Source organism: Doryrhamphus excisus, linkage group LG6 (genome assembly GCF_037039965.1).
Source record: "Doryrhamphus excisus strain RoL-2023G ecotype Guam linkage group LG6, RoL_Dexc_Guam_v1.1, whole genome shotgun sequence".
Taxonomy (NCBI): domain Eukaryota; kingdom Metazoa; phylum Chordata; class Actinopteri; order Syngnathiformes; family Syngnathidae; genus Doryrhamphus; species Doryrhamphus excisus.
Genome location: NC_136362.1, coordinates 4,222,276 through 4,245,000, shown reverse-complemented (window position 1 = coordinate 4,245,000; position 22,725 = coordinate 4,222,276). Strand labels below are relative to the sequence as shown.

Here is a 22,725-nt window from a genome sequence, read left to right as displayed (position 1 = left end):
CAGTAGATTATATAGTAGATTATACAGTAGATTATACAGTAGTTTATACAGTAGATGCACATACAGTAGATTATACAGTAGATTATACAGTAGTTTATACAGTAGATGCACATACAGTAGATTATACAGTAGATTATACAGTAGATTATATAGTAGATTATACAGTAGTTTATACAGTAGATGCACATACAGTAGATTATACAGTAGATTATACAGTAGATTATACAGTAGATTATATAGTAGATTATACAGTAGTTTATACAGTAGATGCACATACAGTAGATTATACAGTAGATGCACATACAGTAGATTATACAGTAGATTATATAGTAGATTATACAGTAGATGCACATACAGTAGATTATATAGTAAATTATATAGTAGATTATACAGTAGATGCACATACAGTAGATTATATAGTAGATTATACAGTAGATTATATAGTAGATTATACAGTAGATGCACATACAGTAGATTATACAGTAGATTATATAGTAGATTATACAGTAGATGCACATACAGTAGATGATACAGTAGATGATACAGTAGATGATACAGTAGATTATATAGTAGATTATACAGTAGATTATACAGTAGATTATATAGTAGATTATAAAGTAGATTATACAGTAGATTATAAAGTAGATGCACATACAGTAGATCTTGTTCTATACTACAGCAGTGAAACTTGTATTCCCGTACTGTACACATACTGTACACGTACTGTACACATTGTACAGTAGGTCGTGTAGACGGTCCGAATATTTGGTTCCTCAAACAGTGAAGTCCTTCAACCTTGACAATGTCAAACATCGGACTTTTGCCAACGTTCCCAAACTACTACCCGAGTGTATGAAGCTTCTCTTTTCTGACTTTTCCGTGCGTCCATGTTTGCGTTGGTCCAGCTCGTTAGCGGCAGCCTGCACGTCATTTAGGCCCAAACTGGGTTGCTGACGCAGCTGCAACAGAAAGAGCAGCAGCTCGTTTAGAGGGTCTTTAATTGGACAACAAATGTTTATTTATGCTCTATTGATCACGCTGGAGTTTTTGCTCATGTCAGCACAACACTTAACCGGAAATTACAGCCACGATCATCCCTGCTATGCTATGCTATGCTATGCTATGCTATGCTATGCTATGCTATGCTATGCTATGGCTGCTTTTTGTCTTATGGATATCATCCATATTATCCATAACTTTGGTGGTTGTATTTGCTTCCATAATGCACTGATGCTGTCATGAAGAGCCCACCTTAGCATCATCTTCACGCTCCAAAAGGTCATGTGACTTCCTGTGATGACTCAGGTGCTGATTGTTGCCTGGTAAGGACCCCGTGTGCCAATCATCACCTCCAACATGAGCAAGATGACCCGTCACTTCCGACCTGATATGCAGAATGGACACAAACTGTGACCTTCCGATCAATAAAAATAAAGTCTGACGGAATCGTCTTGCAAGGCTACAGAATATTGAATTATAGATCCCAACGGTGCTCTAAAAACAATCAAAGATTTATAGGCACGGGTGATGAATTATAAATCTGTGGCGGGGATGACTGGGAAGGCTGTAGCGGCGGTAAAGACGGTGAGGAACGCCGCCTGAATAATAAATACACACCGACACGGAGGCCCAGAGGGAGGCCTTATCAGCAAAGGAAGATGGACGCCAAAGTCTCCGTGTTGGTCTTGCTCACCAACAATGTTGGTGTTTCTTGTCGGCTCCTTGGTCTGGAAGGAGGAACAACTTGTGGGAACAAAAGTATTATGTGGACTTGCAGAAGGCAGACATGGAGTGTGGATTCTTGCACACGTCCTTTCCTGCATCTCCGTGTCCTTTGCAGCCATGATGGCATACAGTGGAGGATTTGCTGTTCACTGGGAGCTCTGCTGGTCAAAAAAGGGAGGGGGGGTGGGGGGGGGGGCTTCTGTGGGTCTCTCACAGCCTCGTCAGAAATTCTGCAGACACACACAAAGTCAGCCAACTCTCACAGCAAGCCCGGGGGGGGGGGGGGGGGGCAGATTTGACCTTTGGATGAGGATAAGCAATAATCCGCAGATCAGTCTGGACCGACCCATGTGGGCATGACAACAGGTGTGCCACGGCCCCCCCGCTGCCGCCACCCCCATAAGCTAGTTTTGTAATGAACACAAAGGAAGGACATGTGAGCCATCCCGCCTTGCAATCATCTCCTCCATAACGTTCTCATCCATGCGTGAAGGAATCTGTACTCCAAAATAGCAAAGTACATTTGAGCATCACAGCATTCCTTTATGTGGTACTACTCACAGTTCATATGTGGTACTACTCACAGTTCATATGTGGTACTACCCACAGTTCATATGTGGTATTACCCACAGTTCATATGTGGTACTACTCACAGTTCATATGTGGTACTACCCACAGTTCATATGTGGTACTACTCACAGTTCATATGTGGTACTACCCACAGTTCATATGTGGTACTACCCACAGTTCATATGTGGTACTACCCACAGTTCATATGTGGTACTACTCACAGTTCATATGTGGTACTACCCACAGTTCATATGTGGTATTACCCACAGTTCATATGTGGTACTACTCACAGTTCATATGTGGTACTACCCACAGTTCATATGTGGTACTACCCACAGTTCATATGTGGTACTACTCACAGTTCATATGTGGTACTACTCACAGTTCATATGTGGTACTACCCACAGTTCATAGACACAAGTATTGGGTCACACCATGGAAATGTTGGTACACATCATTCAGGGTGTGGATCTTCCAGGTCTTGGTGGGTTCATGTATTGCTTTTCCATGATGGTGTTGCCCAGCAACCGTGTCATCCTTTCAAACTTCAACATCCAAACGAGGGGTTTTGAGTTCCCCCCCTCCCGTCCCGTCCAAGCCCTCCACCTGCACTTTGCGTGACCTCCGGTGGCATCGTCCCAGAAAGCACAGGTGTGAGTGGGATTACCCAGATGGCAGCGGTGCTGATGCTGAGGGGACGCAGCCAACGCAAGCCGACTGCAGGCGGGGCGTCCGCCAGACCTGCCAGACCTTCTCTCGCTCCGACTGGAACGCAAACTTTCATCACGTAAGTACGTGGGCGGTGGAACCAATGGAAAGTTCATCTCAGGATATTCACAGCTAGAACTAAATAAATATATTATATATATATGTATATATATATATATATATATGAATATCACACGTTTGTTTAATATTACTGCACTGCATCACACATTTCGTATATGTATGATAGAAAAGTTGATAAAATATATAAAATATTTTTCATGTATATAATACTAGACAACATATATTACAAATATTAATGTACATAAATAAATAGTAAGAACAATGATAATGATAATCAATAAGAAATTGGGTTGGAAAATCAAGACTATGTGAAGAGACTAACCACCCAGGTATGATGATTATTACAGCTATTATTGTTACAGCTGGTGTGTCCAAATTGCGGCCCGGGGGTCATTTGTGGCCCACAGCTTATTTTTTGTGGTATATTCTACAGAATTAACTTTTTATGAGTATTTTATGAGTAAAAAGGTTGTTTTTTTATGCCCTATGAAAATATTAAATTCATAAATACAAAATACTACAAAAATGGACTTATTATGTCAAGGTTGGGTGTGGAAGCAATTAACCAATCAACTGTGATGGCTGCAATCATAATGGACATAATATTACATGCATTTTCACGGAACTATGCAAATGTTGCATCTATAAAGTCTATACATTTACTTTCCATGTGCGTTAAATTAGGAACAGAAGAGCTTGAGGAGTTACTGCAGACCAATTGAAGCGATTAGCATTTCAACTTGCGTCCGTGTTCTTTTGATCTACGGGATGGCGGGATTGGCCTCCGTGTGCCAGGGATTTCCTGCTGATAGGCGGCTTGCTTTAATTGGATCTTACTTCTTATCACAAGTCTTGCAGTACACGACACAATCTGCAGGGAGCACCGGGTGATCTTATCGTAGTACGAAGAAGAAAATTCAATGTTGCCGTTTCCCAGTATGACCTTTAACAAAAACACGATGAAAGCTAATAGCACCTTCTTATGCTACCGATGATGGTTTCACTCCCAAACTGAAACGGAACCAAATTCCCTACAGATCAGTACAGTTCAACTCATAATGGTGAGGAGTTGTACTCTTCATTAAACAGGATCTTTGGTGCATCCGGTCTCATAGTCGAGAGCAAAGTGAACTTCTGACAGCGGAGCTACTTAGCAGTCTTGTTTGCATACGAATATTCATAAGTGCTAATGAATTTCAAACAGATGGAATAATGGAATCCCTTCATGACTCATTCAGTCATTCTTGGGTCAAACGAAGGTTCCCGTCATTTACTGGATGGTCACATGTGCAACCACAAAACCTGCAAGTGGGGGGGGGGATCATGCAATACAAAGTACGGACAATTTGGAGTGGCCAATAAACGTAACATGCACATTACTAGAATGGGGGGGTGGAATACCCGGAGAACATGCACAGGGAAAACATGCAGAGCAAAGATAGCATAGAAAATGTATGGATGGAGGCTAGAAGAATAGAAAAAATGTGACACTACTACTACTACTACTACTACTACTACTACTACTACTACTACTACTATCCATATGTGGATGGATCCGCCTGCCCCGAGTGAACACCTGACTAAGCCTTATGTCATGACGCATGGGCCCATTAGGGGCCCATTAGGGGCCCATTAGGGGTCCGTGGTCCCGAAGTGGTGGACGCGCTTGACAAGCCGGCCAGGAGGTTCACATCTTTTTCCCTGCTTTGGATCAATAACCCAACTGTAGCCATCACAGCGATGGTCCACCATCTTGCCATCCGCTCCCCCGGCCGCCCATTAAGTCCCCTGGAGGAGAGACAAAGGGAGTGGTGTCATGTGACACCCAGTGTGCCAAAGGTCTAAAGTGCCTGCTTTACGGCACCAGTGGGATCATGCGGAGAAGCAGCCTTGCAGGTCCTCCACCTGCTGCCATAGAAACCCCACCCAGAGACCTCTCTGGCGTGTCCGTCAAGAAGGGCCGGCTGCAAGAAAAAGGAAAATATAAGATGGATAATAGAATATATATTATTATTATTATTGTAATATTGTACCATAACGCCTCCTATGTTGTTTGCTAACTTGCCCGACCTTTGACCTACAATTCCAGGATTCCAATTCATATTGGTTATAATTCCTGTCTCTACGGATTTGGACTATCCAGATGGAAAATGGTTGGTCTGTGTTGTAATCCATCACGTCTTCTCATGCAAAATGGGTCTGCTAATTGAAATTAATATTCCCAGCCATATGTTGCTGCGGAGAATAAAGTCTACTGTACCATGAATCCCAGTGCTGGGATGGGATGGGATGGGATGGGATGGGAGACAGATATAAAGAGTAACATTTGGGGTAGCATCATGCTAGCCATGGGCCGTATAATCCCAGGTTTAATCTAGATTACATCTGGCGTGTCCCGGTGTGAACCCTCTTTTCAGAGTAATGTTGAAGGGTCCATGCCAAACTTGGAGATGAAACGTTAAGGAGTCCCACTAAAGTACACGATAGTATTACAATAGTACATGAGGCTGTAAGGGTTTTGTGTGCTGACTACTGCCTCCAAGCGTTGTCTTATTTTCCTGTCAGAAACGTTGATAGCCTGACTTTGCCAATTGGAATGTTCTAAAAAAAAAAAAAAGGGGGGATTTGCCTGCGATTATTGCAAGAGCTTTTATTTGCAGCGTTGCAAAGTACATTTCATCGTTGTTAGCGCTCATTCTCTCTTCTCTCTAATCCCAGGAAAACGCAAACAAGCATGCCGTTATTTGGAACCTTTCATGGGCTGCTTTTAAGAACGAGCATCTCCATCTGCATTGGTCCTCCTACTGTTCATGTTCTCCCAGCTCTCAGTCCGTAACCACAAACACACCAGGAACCACACGGACATACAGACCATAGTTGGAGGATCAAACATCACATGGCATCAAGTCAGAAAGGAACCAAGAGGAGCACTTCCTTCAATTCGAATGACAGAGGAACCTCCAAAGTTCATTACATTCCACAGACATTTTTCCAGGTACTTTTGAGGTATTTGGACCCCTAGAACATTCTGGTTAAACTCTTGGACTGTACCAATTTATGGGATGTTTGAATTTGGAGGTTCCACCGTGTGAGCTCCACCCTTGGCTTCCATCATATCCATCTACAAAAAGCCCTCGTTGACCAAGATGATGAATCATAATGCTAAGTTCTAATTGACTTGTTCTAATGTAAATGAGTTAGCTTAAGCGTAGAATGGTTTAGCCCTACCAGGAGATCTCATCGATTATTCAGGTATTCCTATGGAATACATCTTTTACAGCTCATACTGTCGGCAACATAGCAGTAAGTAGTAGTACCCAGTAGTACGCTTAAAGTTGCAAAGTATTTTTTCACAGTGGAAGAAAAAAGCAACTTTGGATATTGCATGTTTATGGAAGCAAGAGTTATTAATATTGCTGCACGGTTTAATAAGACGGCCTGAACCATCTCATCGGCTTTAAAGGGTTTAGATGGTCTTATAGTCCGTGTCTGCTCAGGGGGCCCTTCACTCACTGGCACTCTGGGGCCCACATCAGCCCCCCACCCGGGAGATAAACAGCTGACGGCATCTCCTTATTTAGGACCAAATGGAAAGGGAGATCTTCAGGGGAGATGGAGACCAACATGGAGCCTGGAAGCTTTTGATGGATCCGTCACTCAGAAAGCGGCTGCTGGAATTCTGTGATTATTTGCTGCAGGATCATCTTCCTTCCCTAAGAGAGCCAGGGACTCCAGGGGGTCCACTCCGTCCTTATCCGGATGGAACTCCAGTCCAGGAGCAGCCGAGTCCTCCAGCTTTCCACCTTCTCCTCCATCCCTTCCCGCCCCCTCCGGCTCCCCGGTGGCGCCGGCCGCGGCGCTAGCTGTGGCGGCAGCAGCCGCAGCGGCGGCGCACTCCTCTTTGAACAAGCGGTCGTGCTCCATCTTCAGCTCTTGGTAGGAGCGGGAGAACATGTGGAAGATGGAGGTCGCAGGGAAGGCCATGATGAGGATCCCGCTGAGGATGCTGCTCAGCGCCACAACCTGACCCGGGATGGATCTCGGCACCATGTCGCCGTAGCCCACCGTCGTCATGGAGATGATGGCCCACCAGTAGGAGGCGGGGATGCTGCTGAAGTCGTGGGTGCCCGTGAGCTCGCTCTCAGCCAGGTGGACCAGCGGGGAGAAGAGGGTGACGGCCACGCAGAGGAACAGCAGGAGCAGGCCGAACTCACGCGTGCTCCGCCTGACGGTCAGTCCCAGCGTCTGCAGGCCGAGGGAGTGGCGAGCCAGCCGCATCACGTACAGAATCCTCAAGGCCCGCAGGATCCTCAACACCAGGCCCAGCTTGTCCAAGTAGACCTTACTTCCTCCTGGACGCTCGTTTTCCATGGACGGGTCCTCCTCCTTCACCACCAAGGACACGTAGTAAGGCAGGATGGCCATGGCGTCGATGATGTTGAGCGGCCCGCGCAGGAAGTCCAGCTTGCTGCGAGCCTGGATGAAGCGCAGGACGAACTCCAAGGAGAACCAGGCCACGCACACCGTCTCGATGATGAACATGTTGTAGCACTTGGACGAGCACTCGCCCTGAGGAGCACACAGAGCGACAAAGACCAGTGTGAGAAGGTCAGAAGGTCAGAAGGTGGGAAGACAGGAAGCGTAGATCAGGCCACGCCTCTTAAACACGACAAATGGTACAAGCGCATCACGTGATCAGTCAACTACAGTGGAACCTATGATTGACCAGTGACCCATCTTGGGTGTCATGTGGGGTAGGCTCCAGCTCCCCATGACCCAATCCCCATACTGTGGATGCATTGACTTGGAGTACTGGCAGTCTAGATATACTGTGGAATACTACAGGAGGATACTGCTGGGATGCCAGAAAATATTTCTTCTAGGTTAACAAGGACCACCCCCGCCCCCCCAGACCCCCCCCCCCCCCCCCCCCCCCCAGTGAGGAACTGACTCATCAACTGAATCCTGCAGCAGCAATCGATTGGCGTCAACCAGATACTTCATCTGTTTTCCACAGTTTCCATTCTTCTGGCTCGTTGATCCCAAACGGAATTGCTGTCGGGAAAAACGATGGAAAGGAAAAGGAAAAGCTTCCTCGGCCTCGACCGGCATCTTCTCCTCTCCGCTCCATTTCCACTTTGTGGCTCATGAACCTCCGTCCTCGTCCTTTGGTCTTTCCTCAGCCTGCAACCCTCTTCCTCTCATTTGGGCTCCTCCTCCTCCTCCTCCTCCTCCTCCTCGTTAGTCGTCCCATTGTCCTCCTGCCTCCCTCCCATCCTTTATTTTCAACATTGGCCCCACACGGGTGTCACCCTTTCTCCTGCAAACCTTGGTTGGTGTCAGTGTTCCACCAAGTGAAACACAACTCCCTCACTCGTTTATCACTCCTTTCCTCCTTTCCTCCTTTCCTCGCTCCCTTCTTTCTCTCAATGTGACTTGAAGCCTTTTCCATCCTTTGTGCACCGTGTTATTATTTAGTTGCAAATGAGACATTTGCAGCAGCACAAGCTGCTCCGCCATGCTCCTTCTTCCATTCGGTTCTCGGCTTTGCCGCATTAAGAGCTTTAATGGGAATGTTTGGCTCCGGCTGGAAACAGCATTCTCAGCACCCTGCGAGGCCGGAACGTGTCCTCATACTCCGTTTAATGACGATGCTCCACACTGATGGAGGAACGGGGAAGAACATCCCCTCGCTGACAAAGGTCAGGGAAGATTAGTCAAGGTTTTCTTCGACTTTGTGTATCCAACAGATTTGGCAACTTTTAAAACAGGTCAGGCACACGGAAGGTCACCTATTGCGTAAGTCACTTTGGAGTTATGGTATCACAGCAATAAGGGTCCTAATAGGGGTCCTAATAGGGGTCCTAATAGGGGTCCTAATAAGGGTCCTAATAAGGGTCCTAATAAGGGTCCTAATAGGGGTCCTAATAAGGGTCCTAATAGGGGTCCTAATAGGGGTCCTAATAAGGGTCCTAATAAGGGTCCTAATAAGGGTCCTAATAGGGGACCTAATAAGGGACCTAATAAGGGTCCTAATAGGGGTCCTAATAAGGGTCCTAATAGGGGTCCTAATAGGGGTCCTAATAGGGGTCCTAATAAGGGTCCTAATAGGGGACCTAATAAGGGTCCTAATAAGGGTCCTAATAGGGGTCCTAATAAGGGTCCTAATAGGGGTCCTAATAGGGGTCCTAATAAGGGTCCTAATAGGGGTCCTAATAAGGGTCCTAATAAGGGTCCTAATAGGGGTCCTAATAAGGGTCCTAATAGGGGTCCTAATAGGGGTCCTAATAAGGGTCCTAATAGGGGACCTAATAAGGGTCCTAATAAGGGTCCTAATAGGGGTCCTAATAAGGGTCCTAATAGGGGTCCTAATAGGGGTCCTAATAAGGGTCCTAATAAGGGTCCTAATAGGGGACCTAATAAGGGTCCTAATAAGGGTCCTAATAGGGGTCCTAATAAGGGTCCTAATAGGGGTCCTAATAAGGGTCTTAATAGGGGACCTAATAAGGGTCCTAATAGGGGTCCTAATAAGGGTCCTAATAAGGGTCCCGAGAGCCCTCGTCAACTGGGAGAAAAATCCATCTTCTCCATCAGGACAGCTAGGTGAGTCTGACCCGTACACCCCCACCGGCTTTGCAAAAAAAGGCTTCGCTACACATCTTAAAATAAAACCCTGCCAATTATTTGTAGGTCAGCTACAAATGTGGAAGCTACGCTAGTATTGCTAATGTTTGTGTCTTCCGTGGGGTTGCCAACCGTCTATTGAAGAACTGTTCATATCATGCACCATATGACGGTCCCTTGACTGACTTGATATTTATTCATCATGCAGGCATTTACTGAAGGGAAAGACAAATACAATTACAAGAATGGTGTCTGTCTCCGTGGCTGAGAATAGATGTGGTAAATCTAAGTAAATATCAGCCTCTACAGCCTCGACAGCCTCTACAGCCGCACGCCTCCTTCATCAAAATGCATTCCTCACACTTCCTCCGGGTGACGTCCAGGCCCAAAGCACCGTGGGAATTCAGGAGCGCCGTTCCTGCATCAATCTTTCAGACACGTTCTGCCCTCAGCTTTCATGTTTTGCCTCTGGTGTGCACTTTCTACCTCTCATTCACCCCCCCCCCCCCCCCACATTTGTCCCATTAGGGCTTTGCGATGCTGTTCTCACCCTTTGGACCAAAGGCCATTAGTTACAGCTACACGCTTTCTACTTCTGTCTCTTCAAACAGCCGCACTGTCACCACGCCTTTATGACCTTCGCTCCTCGCTGGGATCACTGGGACTCGCTGGGACTGGCTGGGACTCGCTGGGACTGGCTGGGACTCTGTGACAGTTCATTTCAGCATGAACCCACATTTCTCATTTCCATTTCTACAAAAAATGTCTTTGCCAAATTAAAAACCACAGTCAAGCAACGTTTGTGGAAAGAACGTTTTTAGGATGTTTTTAGTAGCTGAAGGTCAAAGGACCACATCGTCTGCAAATAGCAGAGACCAGATCCTGAGGCCCACAAATTTTTCTGATGATTTGGAGTCCTGATTTGACACTTTTATTACAAATTACAAATTTGTAATCCAGCAATTAAAAATGATTGACGAAGTAGTAGAATAAATACCACAACCACAAGAACCAAGACAGATGATATCTGGTCCAGATGATATCTCACACGGCAGATGCGTGTACTTCATGTACTTTATGTACTTTATGTATTACCGTTCGTATGCTTTACTTTGATGTCCGTGTCTGTGTTCACGCTACGGCAGATGGTCATGGAAGTCCGGTGATAAAATATACGATATCGCTGCGTGATAAGCAGCTGTCTTTTAGCAACACTACGCTTCAAGATAAACGAGTCCACACGCTAGCAAATCAGCTTACGGGCGCTGCTTTCCGCTTTTGTATTCCGTGGTATCGGATTCCACGCTTGTCCACTTCCATCTAGCCTGGGCTTAAGAAGCATCACTTCACAGTGGGGCTTCATCCGGATACCTCATCAGTGGGACCGCCGTGTGCACGCGGGTTTGAAGTGGAAATGCGTTTTTGGATTGTCAGACAAGAAGACGCCTCCATTCTTTTGAATTATTGATGTGCTTTTTAACTTGTGGAACATTTTCTTCTGCCTCCAGCGACTCTCGCCATATGTGAGCACCGTTTTAGTCATTAAAGATATGTGGTGGTCATACAAATAAAATACACACTCATCTAAGGCTCAGTAGTATCCTTCGTGTTGGGTAATTAAGATGATCGTATTCGTCACAATCCCAATCTTTGCTGGTGCGACGTCATGCCATAGGGATCTGTCCAGAACCCAGACCATGGGTTCATGGATCAGTTTTTGCATAAGCTATAGTTGTGAAGCTATACAAATGTGTGTTTGGTGTTAACATTTTGGAGACTTGTGGCTTTACTGTGTTAGTGGGTAAAAAACTACAGAGGCAACCGCTGATGACATCATAGACGGGCGACAGAGCTGACTTCTGGTTCCTGTTTCCATTTTGGGATAAAAATACATCAAGAACTCAGCGTATAAAATATTGTATGCTAACCAAAAAATGTACGCAAATCTTTTGTCCTTAACTGAACACGTATGTTAACCAAGGCTACACTGTACTAGGATGGTCTTGAAAAATATTGCAGTCATTTTCTGGGGTTCCATTTTTCCACAGTGATATTAAAGCCACATAACCTCAGCACGATAAGAACATGTTTCATGATGTTGGCTGCTCCTCATCGACCTCGGTGCATTCTTCGTGTGTTCGCCCTCTCCTTATCTCTGCCGTGGTATTTCAATCCATCAAACAAAGAAGCAAAAAAAGAAGCCAAAATCCCCGGTCATGACCCTTTAATCCCAGCCGTCCAAAGGTTGGACACAAATGAGAACAAAAGATTCCGCCCATCAATCAGCTTTACCTTGAGGCGGACATTGAACATACTTGAGTGAACCTGCGGCTCCAACGTGGACCTTGCACGTACTTTCACAGCTAAGAAAAAAACCACACGTGACGACAAAGAGAACGAAGACACGCAGCGTTCATGTGTCATGTGTTATTAAAGGACTTGGACTAGGTGACACCTCCATCCGTCACCAGGCTGCCCCCCTGCAACCTGATAGCCGCACCAACACGGAACATACCAAGTGGAAGGTGTGCGCCGTGTGAGGCGATGTGTGAATACACACGATACGCACAAAAGGTCCTGGGGGGAGGCGTAGACGTGCGCACGCTGAGGTTAGCCGGTTTATAATCACAATGCTAAGCAAGCAAACCTTTATGAGCGTCTCAATTTCACACTTGGGGGGGGGGGGGGCATTTATTTGCTGCTTGTCTTATATTCTCTTATACTATTTTATGTCTTGGCCATTACCTCGGTTCTGCGTATGGGTAAAAATCATAGAAAATGGAAGGCATAACGTGAGGAAGACCAAAATGTCCTACGAAAGTCAACCGTTGTTTTTATTCTCATGGAGTAAATAAATAAACATGTTTAATAAACAACAAGATAAACATCACTACATATGTACAGTATGTATTATGTATGTATTATGTATGTCAAGAATACCACATTTCTGAAAATGCATGTAAACATGTCAATTAGTAGAGCCCTCTAGACATGAAGTAACACCCCTATAGTGACCTTTGCACTTGTATTACCCAAAATAATAAGCATAATAGGAGGAAATAAGCCATTCAGAACTAAATAAGACCCAAGTTATTCCCATGTGTATTCCTGGTAATGTGTTCCGGTGGTAAAGGTCATCCAAAGGTCGTCCAAAGGTACATGATGAAATATACAGCATCCTTTAAGAGCAGCACTAGCTCTCCCTTTTATGTTGCAAACAATGTTCCAGTGTCATAGCAAGGTCACCTTGTCAAGAAATGTGAACGCACACCATTCTCTGTCCTCATATTTCATATTCACTCCTAGAAGTGCATTGTGTTGCACATCTGTGCCGCGTTAGCCGTCCAACCGTACTTTGGCACAGACAAGATAAACACCTCATACTTTGCTGTTCTCTTCCATAAGCCTACTTGGCAGCCATGCAGTGACGGATGGAAAGAATACAGCTCGTAAGCAGATCGACCATAATAAGGCATGAAATCTGCTGCACGCTGATACTGTCAAAGCAGTTATGGTTTATTATGGTCGCACAGACGCTTGCAGATTCAAAGGACAGTGGAACCTTTGTCGTTAATACGTTCCAAAAGGTCACACAAACACAAAACCTTTGAAAAACAATCACTTTTGGAAGAAAACAATGTCAATCCAATTATCCTTTTATTAATCCATTTAATGTAATATTAAGCCAAAACAAATAAATATACTTTTAGCACTACTCAACATTTCAAACCATGCCGGAGATTTTAGATGAAAATCTTTGAATGCAAAACACCTTAAAGGTGGCGCCACTCACACGGAGACTCAAACAGCACAGCACTTTGTCAAAGGCCCATAATAAGACAACGTGCAGCAACACAAAGGTCAGGTTCCTCTGACTCGGGAAATGATTGGGACTGCAAATGCCTCCATGACAGCAGTGGCTTTCTCGCCCCCCCCCCCGAATTCTCCTCAAGCCATCACAAGCAGCCTCACAGCTGAGGATGAAACTGAGGCTTCAAACTTGAAACAAAGCATGGAAATGAGCATAATAGCCCCCCTTTAAAACAACAGCACCTCTGCTGGTTGCAGCCAAGTCTGGGACACCCCATCATTGGATCCATGCATGGTTGCAGCCAAGTCTGGGACACCCCATCATTGGATCCATGCATGGTTGCAGCCAAGTCTGGGACACCCCATCATTGGATCCATGCATGGTTGCAGCCAAGTCTGGGACACCCCATCATTGGATCCATGCATGGTTGCAGCCAAGTCTGGGACACCCCATCATTGGATCCAAACTGGATCATATTTGGTCTAAATCAGGAATGAAGCTTTGCACTGAATGTCAATAATCCCTTTTTAACACTTTGGGGGTGGATTGGTACTTCCTGGGAACGAATACACGAGTTGTTTCATGATGTGTTTGAAAGGATTACTTCCCAGCAGACACAGACTGCTGGGTGTGAACATGAACGCACCGTCATGTAGTATTTATTGTACAATTACAACACAGACACTTCAATTGGATCCCTGCAGAAAGGATGTGAGCTTGGATGCCATCAGCACTAATCCTGTCAGTCGCATGCGTAATACGTATGTGGAAACTAAATGATTAGTTATACATGAATTACCCCAGATGCCTCAGCTTAGGTTAGAATTCCTCCACCTTGGCAACAATGCGAGTATCAGGCACGTACGTGGTCTACTCGTCTTCCCGTTACTTGGCTATATTTGACTCTCAGACAGTCTTTAAAGTTTGAACAGCTCTCCTGAGCGAGGAGACGAATGAGAAAGGAGAGAAAGGAGTCTTCATTGCAGGTGTAATGTTTATACCCCCCCCCCCCCCCGCCCCCCCACCCGCTTTCCTTAGTAATACACAATGCAGCAGATTAATGAGGTCATCAATTGATTGTTGGGAAAGATCCTATTAATCCTACTTTCAGATTGCCAACACTTCCTGGACACCAGATGCCCTCAAGGTTGACCTCCCATCATGCATTGCTCCTCTCCATCGGAGCTTCTTCACCCTTTCCCTCCCTTGTTCTTGCCTGCATACTAGAGATTGATGCTGGGAGCGTAATTAGCCAACAGCAAGTCCCACTTCAATTTACAGCATTAAGGATGGACACTAAATGACCACTTCAATGACTCCCTCGGGTCACAAAACATCCAAATTACCAAAGGAGAGCAAATCTGATGAGGTTGATGAAAACACTTCTAATGGCCAGAATATTAAAGACGGGAATCAGAGCGGCGTTCGTAGTGAAAGATGTCCAAAGTACGCAGGAGAGGAAAGACAAGGCAGTCCAAGCGTTTGCCCGACTTAGAAGTCAGTCTCCAATCCGTGCATAAGAATGTCAGACGTCATGGAATTGAACCAAGACGGTTATCGATGCGAGACGAGGCCGCCTGCTCGTGGGGGACAGTCGCCGCTGCCTCCAATCAGCCGCAGACATCCTGCCAGAGATTTTACTGCCACAGATTACTGGGGTCACCGCGGGGTCAGCCCAGTCGTAGAAACGGATGGAATCGATATTCAAGTTGCACACGAGTAGAAGAATCACTCAAGCACAAAAAGTGTTACCTTAACCGTAATGGAATGCACCTTAGTCGAGTTAGCAGAGAAGTTTAGGATGTTTAGTCGTTACCACAACTATGGATTCTTATTTTTCCATTCGTTCCGGGAGTTGTTCCATCCAAATGCGGATGTAACCTTCAGAGGGCGAGAGCTGCTGAAGCAGAAGAAGAGGTCGCTTTTGGCTACTGCTGCCCTTTGTGTTGCTTCCTGGGACGACAACAACAACAACAACAACACACCCTTTCTTCATTCCATGGTTCCATGGGAGAAGACGGACAGATGCTCTCTCGTTCCTGACACATCTTACTATTCATCCATTCATTCATTCATTCATTCATTCATTCATTTTCTACCGCTTATCCTCATGAGGGTCGCGGCGGGTGCTGGAGCCTACCCCAGCCCCATCCCAGGCGAGAGGCGGGGTCCACTAACAACAGACATTCACATTCATACCTATGGACAAAGATGGCCGAGAGTGGGATTGAACTCAGGTCTGATAGCTGTGAGGTCTGCATGCTAACCACTCATCCACCGTGCAGCCATCTTACTATGTCTCACCTCCAAATGACAGTATAATATGAACTCACTCACTTCCTGTTAAAGCAATTCTAATGGGATGACCTGAACTCTGGACATTTGGAACGTCCACATCCATACGTGCACACGGGAAGAACATGCTAACTCCAACAGAAATCCAAATCCAGATCTCCCAACATGCTCATCACCCAGCGTTCCTGATGGAAAAAAGGCCTACTTTGGTAACGATAATGCTGAAGTACGAATAAATGCTAATGCATCTATTTGCTATTACTGACACAACAAGGAAGGGCTTGACTTCCCGACAGGAAGTTGGCCAAATCCAAATAGATAAAGGAGATAATAAAAGCTCCCGGCTAGGAAGAGATTGGACATGAAGAGCATTGATAGGAAAGATGGACAGAAGTTGGAGTGGAGGACTTAAGCTGAATAATAAAGTCGGCTGCCAAAACCTGGAGTGTCATAATTGAGTGATTGACAGACGTGATGAGCGGAGGACAAGCATTAGCACTTGGGTGAAGGGGACCAGAATCATGTCTGACAGGTTAACCTCTGCTGTACATCCTGCCTTCCATACCTTCAGTAAACCATTCCAACTCCTCTTCTTCTACTTATTTTCCCTCTCCTTCTCCCTCAGCAGGCGAGGGAGGTGAAGGATGGTCACATGGGGGAAGCTTGGCCCCCCTCCAGCAAGGAGAAGAACGTAGATGGACCGAGTCAATTAAAGATGACAAGACTCTTCCTGCTTCCCGTGCAGGATTGCCGGACTCCAACTTCGGTAGTCAGGTGAAGATGAAAGTGGCAGATGTTTACTTTAGGTGGACCAAACGTGGGACAACCTCCCGTCCCAAATATGTCCTCCAATCCACAATGTCCTTACAAGGCAATCAAACGTAGACGCAGCGCTAGAAATGGTCTCTTAACGCCTGGAATCAATAAGACGTTCCATGGGAATAGCTGGGAGTTTGAGGAAGTGTTCTCCGTGGAGACCACTTGCCCCCGTGGACAGCTTGATTCCTCCCCACGGTGCTCCGCTGTCACGCTCGCTTCTACTGTGTTTACCCGAAACAACCACAGGCAGCAAAGCACTTCCTCTCACGGAATGCAATCCCGATAATGGGAATGTAAACAGCCCTTTTTCAGGAATGGTGTCCCGACTGGAATCCGTGTCTTCATTAAAGATCAAATGTTACCCACATTGTTCCCAAAACCATAGAAGGTGTGTTTAATGAATTTAATGAATGAAAATGAGCACCCCTATAGCACCCCTATAGTCACGTGTATATTACCAAATAGTGTAGAGAACTCCATTTTGTTGGCTGATACTGGCCACGCCCCAGTCAGCGTGAGGCCTCATTATCGTCATTAACTCTCGTTATGGGTAGGCACAGTTCACAGGATATTCATGGCCACACACACACACACACAAATACACACACACGTAGCGGCGTAGCGGCGTAGCGTTGCGGACTTACCCTGTCCTCTTCCTCCCTGAGGTCCGGCATGGTGCTGATGCACAAGCTGACCACCGTCACGGCCACCATGATGACGGACAGGCAGGCAAAGATCTTCCCCGGTAAGCCAGACTGCGGGTTCTCCACCATGTCTCTGAGCCAGTTCATGACTTTCCGGTACGTGGTCTCCTCCACGGGGACTCGCTGCATGGCGTTTCTCTGCCTGCGCTCCTCCTCTTGGCGCTCCTGCTCGTGCACCTCCTCCATGCGGGTGTACATCTTCCTCTTGCAGCAGCGCTCCATGTAGGCCATCTCCACGCCCCAGTAGGCCAGCTCGTCGTGCAGGGAGAGGATGCACATCTCCCGCAGGAGGCGGAGTTTGCCGGCGGCCAGGAAGTTGAGGATGACCCTGAAGGCGGACGGCGAGCGATCGAAGAAGAATTCCTTCCGGGCCTCGTCATAGTCGTCGCAGACGCTGGCGATGTCCTCGGGCGACCTGCAGCCGCACAGGCGGCCCAGGCGAGTGAGCGGGAACTGCTGCAGCGTCGTCCAAGGGAAGGTGTAGCGGTTCCCGCCCACGTTGATCACGGCGAGCACGCGGTGGTCCACGGATACCAGGTCCTCTGGCTGACGGACGAACTGGGCCCTTTGGTAATAAACACCCTGGAGTTGGGGGGGAAATTCAATTCCAGATTGAAGCTAATTTAGTCCACAATATGCAATATTTGACTTGGACTACAGTGGAACCTTGGTTAGCATACGCCACAGTTAGCGCTTATTTTTCACTTTATGTAACAAATATAATTGAATGTTTGATTTTTATGTCTGAAATGTTTTCTGCATGTAAAACTGGAATTGGAAATCTATAAAAACCTGTTTTTGATTATTTGGATTGACATTATTTCTGATGGGAAAATGTATTTGGTTAGCATACGATTTGGTTTGAGTCCAACTTCCTGGAACAGATTAATGATGCTAACCAAGGTTCCACGCTATACTTGGGCTGCAACTAACTATTCATCTCTGAAGCTGAGATGAGAGATGAGATGTGTATGTGATCATTATTGATCATTATTGATCGTTATTGATCATTATTGATCGTTATTGATCATTTGGCAGCTCTTTAAATCGGGCATGCATTGTTCATACCTTGATGGTCTCAGTCTCTGGAATCTCGGTGAAGATGCGGTCAAGACTGCTGTCGTCACTGACGGACAGATTGCTAAAGTCGTGGTTAGCATTGCTGATGATTGGCATGGCAGCATCCGGAACGTATGCAGCTCAGATCAGGTTTTAAAAAACGCCGTCTTTGTTTCTTCTGGGTCAGGACAAAGCCGGGGAGTCCATCGTCCCGTTTGGGTGAGCAAAAGCCTTCCTGTGGTTGCTCAACGTCCTCAAAGTGTCTTTGACCTCAAGCCCCGCCCGACATTGAGTCTGCGTTCAGCGGTGGGCGGCTGACATCCTTTGGCTTCAAATTGATGAGGTCAGAATGGAAAAGTCCATCGGAGGACAAAATAGGCTACCCTTGCCGAGCGCAGCCAGCAGCACATCAGCGCTTCGTCTTGGCGAGAGGCAAGAGCGAGTGACGATGGACCAGTGGATCGGCTGTGGAGAACGAGCAGCGGCCAAATGCGGTGCTGGGGTGTCCCGGGAATGGCGGGGATCCTCCTTGGCCGGGACAGGATTAGGAAGGGCCTGTGGTGGCACCATGTGGGGTCTGAGACGGGGAGACACCAAAAGAGACCAAGATGGATGCTGATATGATATACAGGATATGATCTACAGGATATGATATACAGGATATGATCTACAGGTTATGATATACAGGATATTATCTACATGATATGATCTACATGATATGATCTACAGGTTATGATATACAGGATATGATATACAGGTTAAGATATACAGGATATTATCTACATGATATGATCTACAGGATATGATCTACAGGATATGATCTACAGGATATGATATACAGGTTAAGATATACAGGATATTATCTACATATGATCTACAGGATATGATCTACAGGATACAGCAAAAGGTGCTTGAGTCGCGGTTCTACTTAAAAGGAAGGAACAGGAGGAGAACATTTAGCTTTAATGGTGTCATTCACACTCAGGAGTGAATAACCGCCTGCAGTCGAGCCTCCCAAATGTGTTTCTTGGCAATATGAAAGTTATTGGCACACCGAGTCGTTGGAGTTGGCCAGAACCGCTCGCCTCGTATCAAAGCTCCAAATATCTGGTTATCACGCGTGTTTATCAAACGTGTTTATCAAGCGTGTTTATCAAGCGTGTTTCCACCATCTCTGGAGCTCACTACAAATCAAGGTGGCCATTAAAATCCCTCGTCAAGCGACATTTCTCAAGGCTGACACTGATGAAAAGCAGCTTTATTCAATAATCATATTATTATTATGAAGAAAAAGGACATATGCATTAGCCATGAAAGGTTACTTCACCGCCGTGGAAATCTAAAATATATTTCTTTGTTGTCATTGTGGTGGCTAATAGCAGACGATAAAGGTGTCATCATCTGTGGAGGCATCATCAAGCGATAGAAGCTGGTCTACAAGGTGAAGAGGGGCACATGATGAAGAATAAAGACCACCTTGCAACTGTAGTAATAATTATATCATAATAATAATAATAGTCACTCCTTAACACTATAGCACTTTCCCCCAGTATTGCAGCTTGAATACAGTTTTAGGTGTACAGTATTAGGCCCCCGGGCCTGAGTTTTGACATACGTTGGTTTCCTTTTTAAGTGAAGTACTGGTGCCAAGGGTAAATACATGAACAAGCAAACGGGTGAGTTCCATTTCAGTCCAAAACTTGGCAGCTGTGAACGACTCGTTCACGACTCGCACATCTCCTGTGTGGCGCACTGCAACGTGCCGTGTAAGACAAATGTACAAACACAATCCCGAGTCCCGAGATGACTGTGTCGCCTGCGTCTCCCGCCGCCTGCGTCTCCCGGCCAGAGCAGACACGGTGACGCCGCTCGCCACCGATTGACATCCTGGGGCGCAACTTCCGTTTGGACGAAGCAATAAATCACACGTCCCAATGTTGGTGTTTCACTTTCACTTTCACCTCACGGAGGGCAGACAGCGTGATAAACTACTTAGGCATCCATCCCGCTTCTCCCAGGATACGCTGGAGTTTCCTTGGGGGAGGTTCACTGATGAGGGGGTTTGGCAGCACACGCCACTAACGGCTTTCATCCAGCTGTCCCCTTGCTGGGTTCCACTGGGAACGTCGTTTGCTTTTGAAGGGTCTTTTTAAAAAACAACATGGCGGTTGGAATGTGACGGTTTCAAAGATGCAGTGTAGTACTCTACTCTGGCCACTAGGTGTCAGTAATGTGTCAGTGATGTGGTAGCCTCAATTTGTTCTTTACAAAGGAAAATAACCGGGACGCAAACACCAGACTTGATCGCCACAACAACAGGCTTCCATTGCAGGTTTGAACTATCTCACAACAGGCACAATAACAATAAAATAATCATAATAATAATAAAAAGACACTTATTGCAACCTACACGAGTGTTGTTTACATCTTAAATGACTTATTTTATGTGAATATGTGTACTATGTTGGATAGTACAAGTATAAAGGTGACTATAGGGGTGCTAGTTGATGTCTAGAGGGCTCTAATAATGTAAAAAAACACATTTAGATGGTCTGTGTTGTCACTAAGCTGAGGCTGACATGAACAACAATTCCATTCCACAAAATGGCTCTCATGTCTCAGAAATACCTGGACGTCGTCACAAGTATCTTTGGCTTTTTCTTTGGCTTTTTTCTTGCTCTAACTTACTTGCTGTAACTTAAATATGATCAGCATCAGGATTCCTGATGTCAGGAAGCAGGCATTCATGGGACAATCTGGCACCTCAGCCAGGAAGTTTGAATTCCTGAGGAATATTTCAAACATCCGAGCAGCACAAAGTGAGAGAACCCAACCATTTAATGTCACGCCACGCCGTGCGTGTCAAACCTGCGTGCACCAGCAATGCAGAAGAAGCCGAGAGGAAGAAGAAGAGGAAGAGGAAAAGCTTGCAGGGATTCCAACTTCAACTCAGCCGAACTTACCAGGCTGGGCATCGAACTCTTCTTCACACGACCGTAGGTGGCTCCGTGGGGAGATCGATGTGTTCCGCAGTCCCCCGGGTCTGCCGCCAAAGGCTGCTACATGTCACCAGGACCGGATCCGGCTGACCCGCATCGGCGCATGGCGCACTCGCAACGTTTGCACGCCGCAGCGGGATGCGGCTACAAGCTCGGGGAGATCCGAGTGTCCCGTTCCAGCTCGGGTGGCGAGTGCTGCTGCAGGAGGAGGAGGAGGAGGTGGAGGTGGAGGAGGGGGAGGGGGAGGAGGAGGAGTGGCTGCGCGTAACGGAGGAGTTAAGTTTGCGTAAAGGTGGTCAGAATCCGCATCTTTGCACTGCGCCGAAACACGAAGAGGTGCCCACTACAACACGGCAACCATTTAATGTTCTATATATGATATTTCTATATGATATTCATATACATTTCATTCAACACAGAACACCACAAATGTGACGCCGTCCAAATATCTTTCTGTCCTGGTCGCCTCTTGCGCAAGAGGGGGCGCGGTTAAGTCCTAAAATGCCCCCCCCCAAAGCTACTCTGAAGGGCAGGCTGGAGGGCAAATACATCCCATGGTGGAATGTTGGGATCCTCGTGCATGAAATGAATATAGTTTATGATTTTGAATGGAAGATGTTGGCCGAGGGCTTCTAATTGGTTTTGGAAAACAGGAGGAAAAACATCCATAAAAGCTTAACTGGAGGTCATATTTGGTTGCTAGATATTGGCCAATGCCTACTGAGAAGAATCCTGATGGGACTGCATGAGTGCTGCCAACACTGGGGAGCTGTGGTTGGTTACATATATGGTATTTTTGTCAATTGGATTGCATAACGATGTCTTAGAAGGCGTTGGTTTCTGTTTCTTAGGAGGGATAAACCTCCATGTGATGATTTACAAAAGGGAAATGTGTCCTCAATTATTTTCTGCCCCCACCCCCCCCCCCCGAGATACGGATAATATCTACGGATTCATCTGTTTGAAACTGAAATGAGTCGTGTCCATTTCCCGAATCTTGGAATGCTTTACCTGCAGACTTGGCGTGCCAAGCAAGCAGGAGTCGATAGTTGCATCATTATGATGGACCTGACACGCCCACTTTGTCCTTGAAAGGCTCATTGGGTCACTTGGGCCTGGGGGGGGGACTCACAGCAAACATTTGTTTTTCTATGCAGGCTCATATGGATGCTAACGGAGCGGACAACACATTAGTGATGGGAGTACAAACAAGTGTGCGTGTGTGTGTGTGCGTGTGTGTGTGTGTGTGCGTGCGTGTGTGTGTGAGACAGCCAGACAGTTGATTGAATCCGTCCATCACTATTCATGAACCCGCGGTTCAGCTTCTGCC

General features: G+C 46.3%; 1 protein-coding gene across 1 annotated transcript; it reads right to left on the bottom strand.

The window, feature by feature from the left end:
• Nucleotides 1–5,700: 5,700 nt before the first annotated feature.
• Nucleotides 5,701–21,585, bottom strand: kcng4a (potassium voltage-gated channel, subfamily G, member 4a). The gene is made up of 4 exons (XM_058087346.2): nt 21,360–21,585; nt 18,406–18,973; nt 17,278–17,919; nt 5,701–7,653 (listed from the first exon to the last, which is right to left on the bottom strand). The coding sequence occupies exons 2-4, from the start codon at nt 18,511–18,513 to the stop codon at nt 6,742–6,744; spliced, it is 1,662 nt and encodes a 553-aa protein (XP_057943329.2). The 5' UTR covers nt 18,514–18,973; nt 21,360–21,585; the 3' UTR covers nt 5,701–6,741.
• Between the last annotated feature and the right edge of the window lie 1,140 nt (nt 21,586–22,725).

Bases quoted from the DNA above. Each gene is read 5' to 3' on its own strand.
- kcng4a (XM_058087346.2), bottom strand. From the start codon at position 18,513: ATGCCAATCATCAGCAATGCTAACCACGACTTTAGCAATCTGTCCGTC. The intron at 17,920-18,405 runs GTATGAACAATG...CCCCAACTCCAG, and splicing joins CAGAGACTGAGACCATCAAG to GGTGTTTATTACCAAAGGGC. The intron at 7,654-17,277 runs GTAAGTCCGCAA...TGTGCTCCTCAG, and splicing joins TCAGGGAGGAAGAGGACAGG to GGCGAGTGCTCGTCCAAGTG.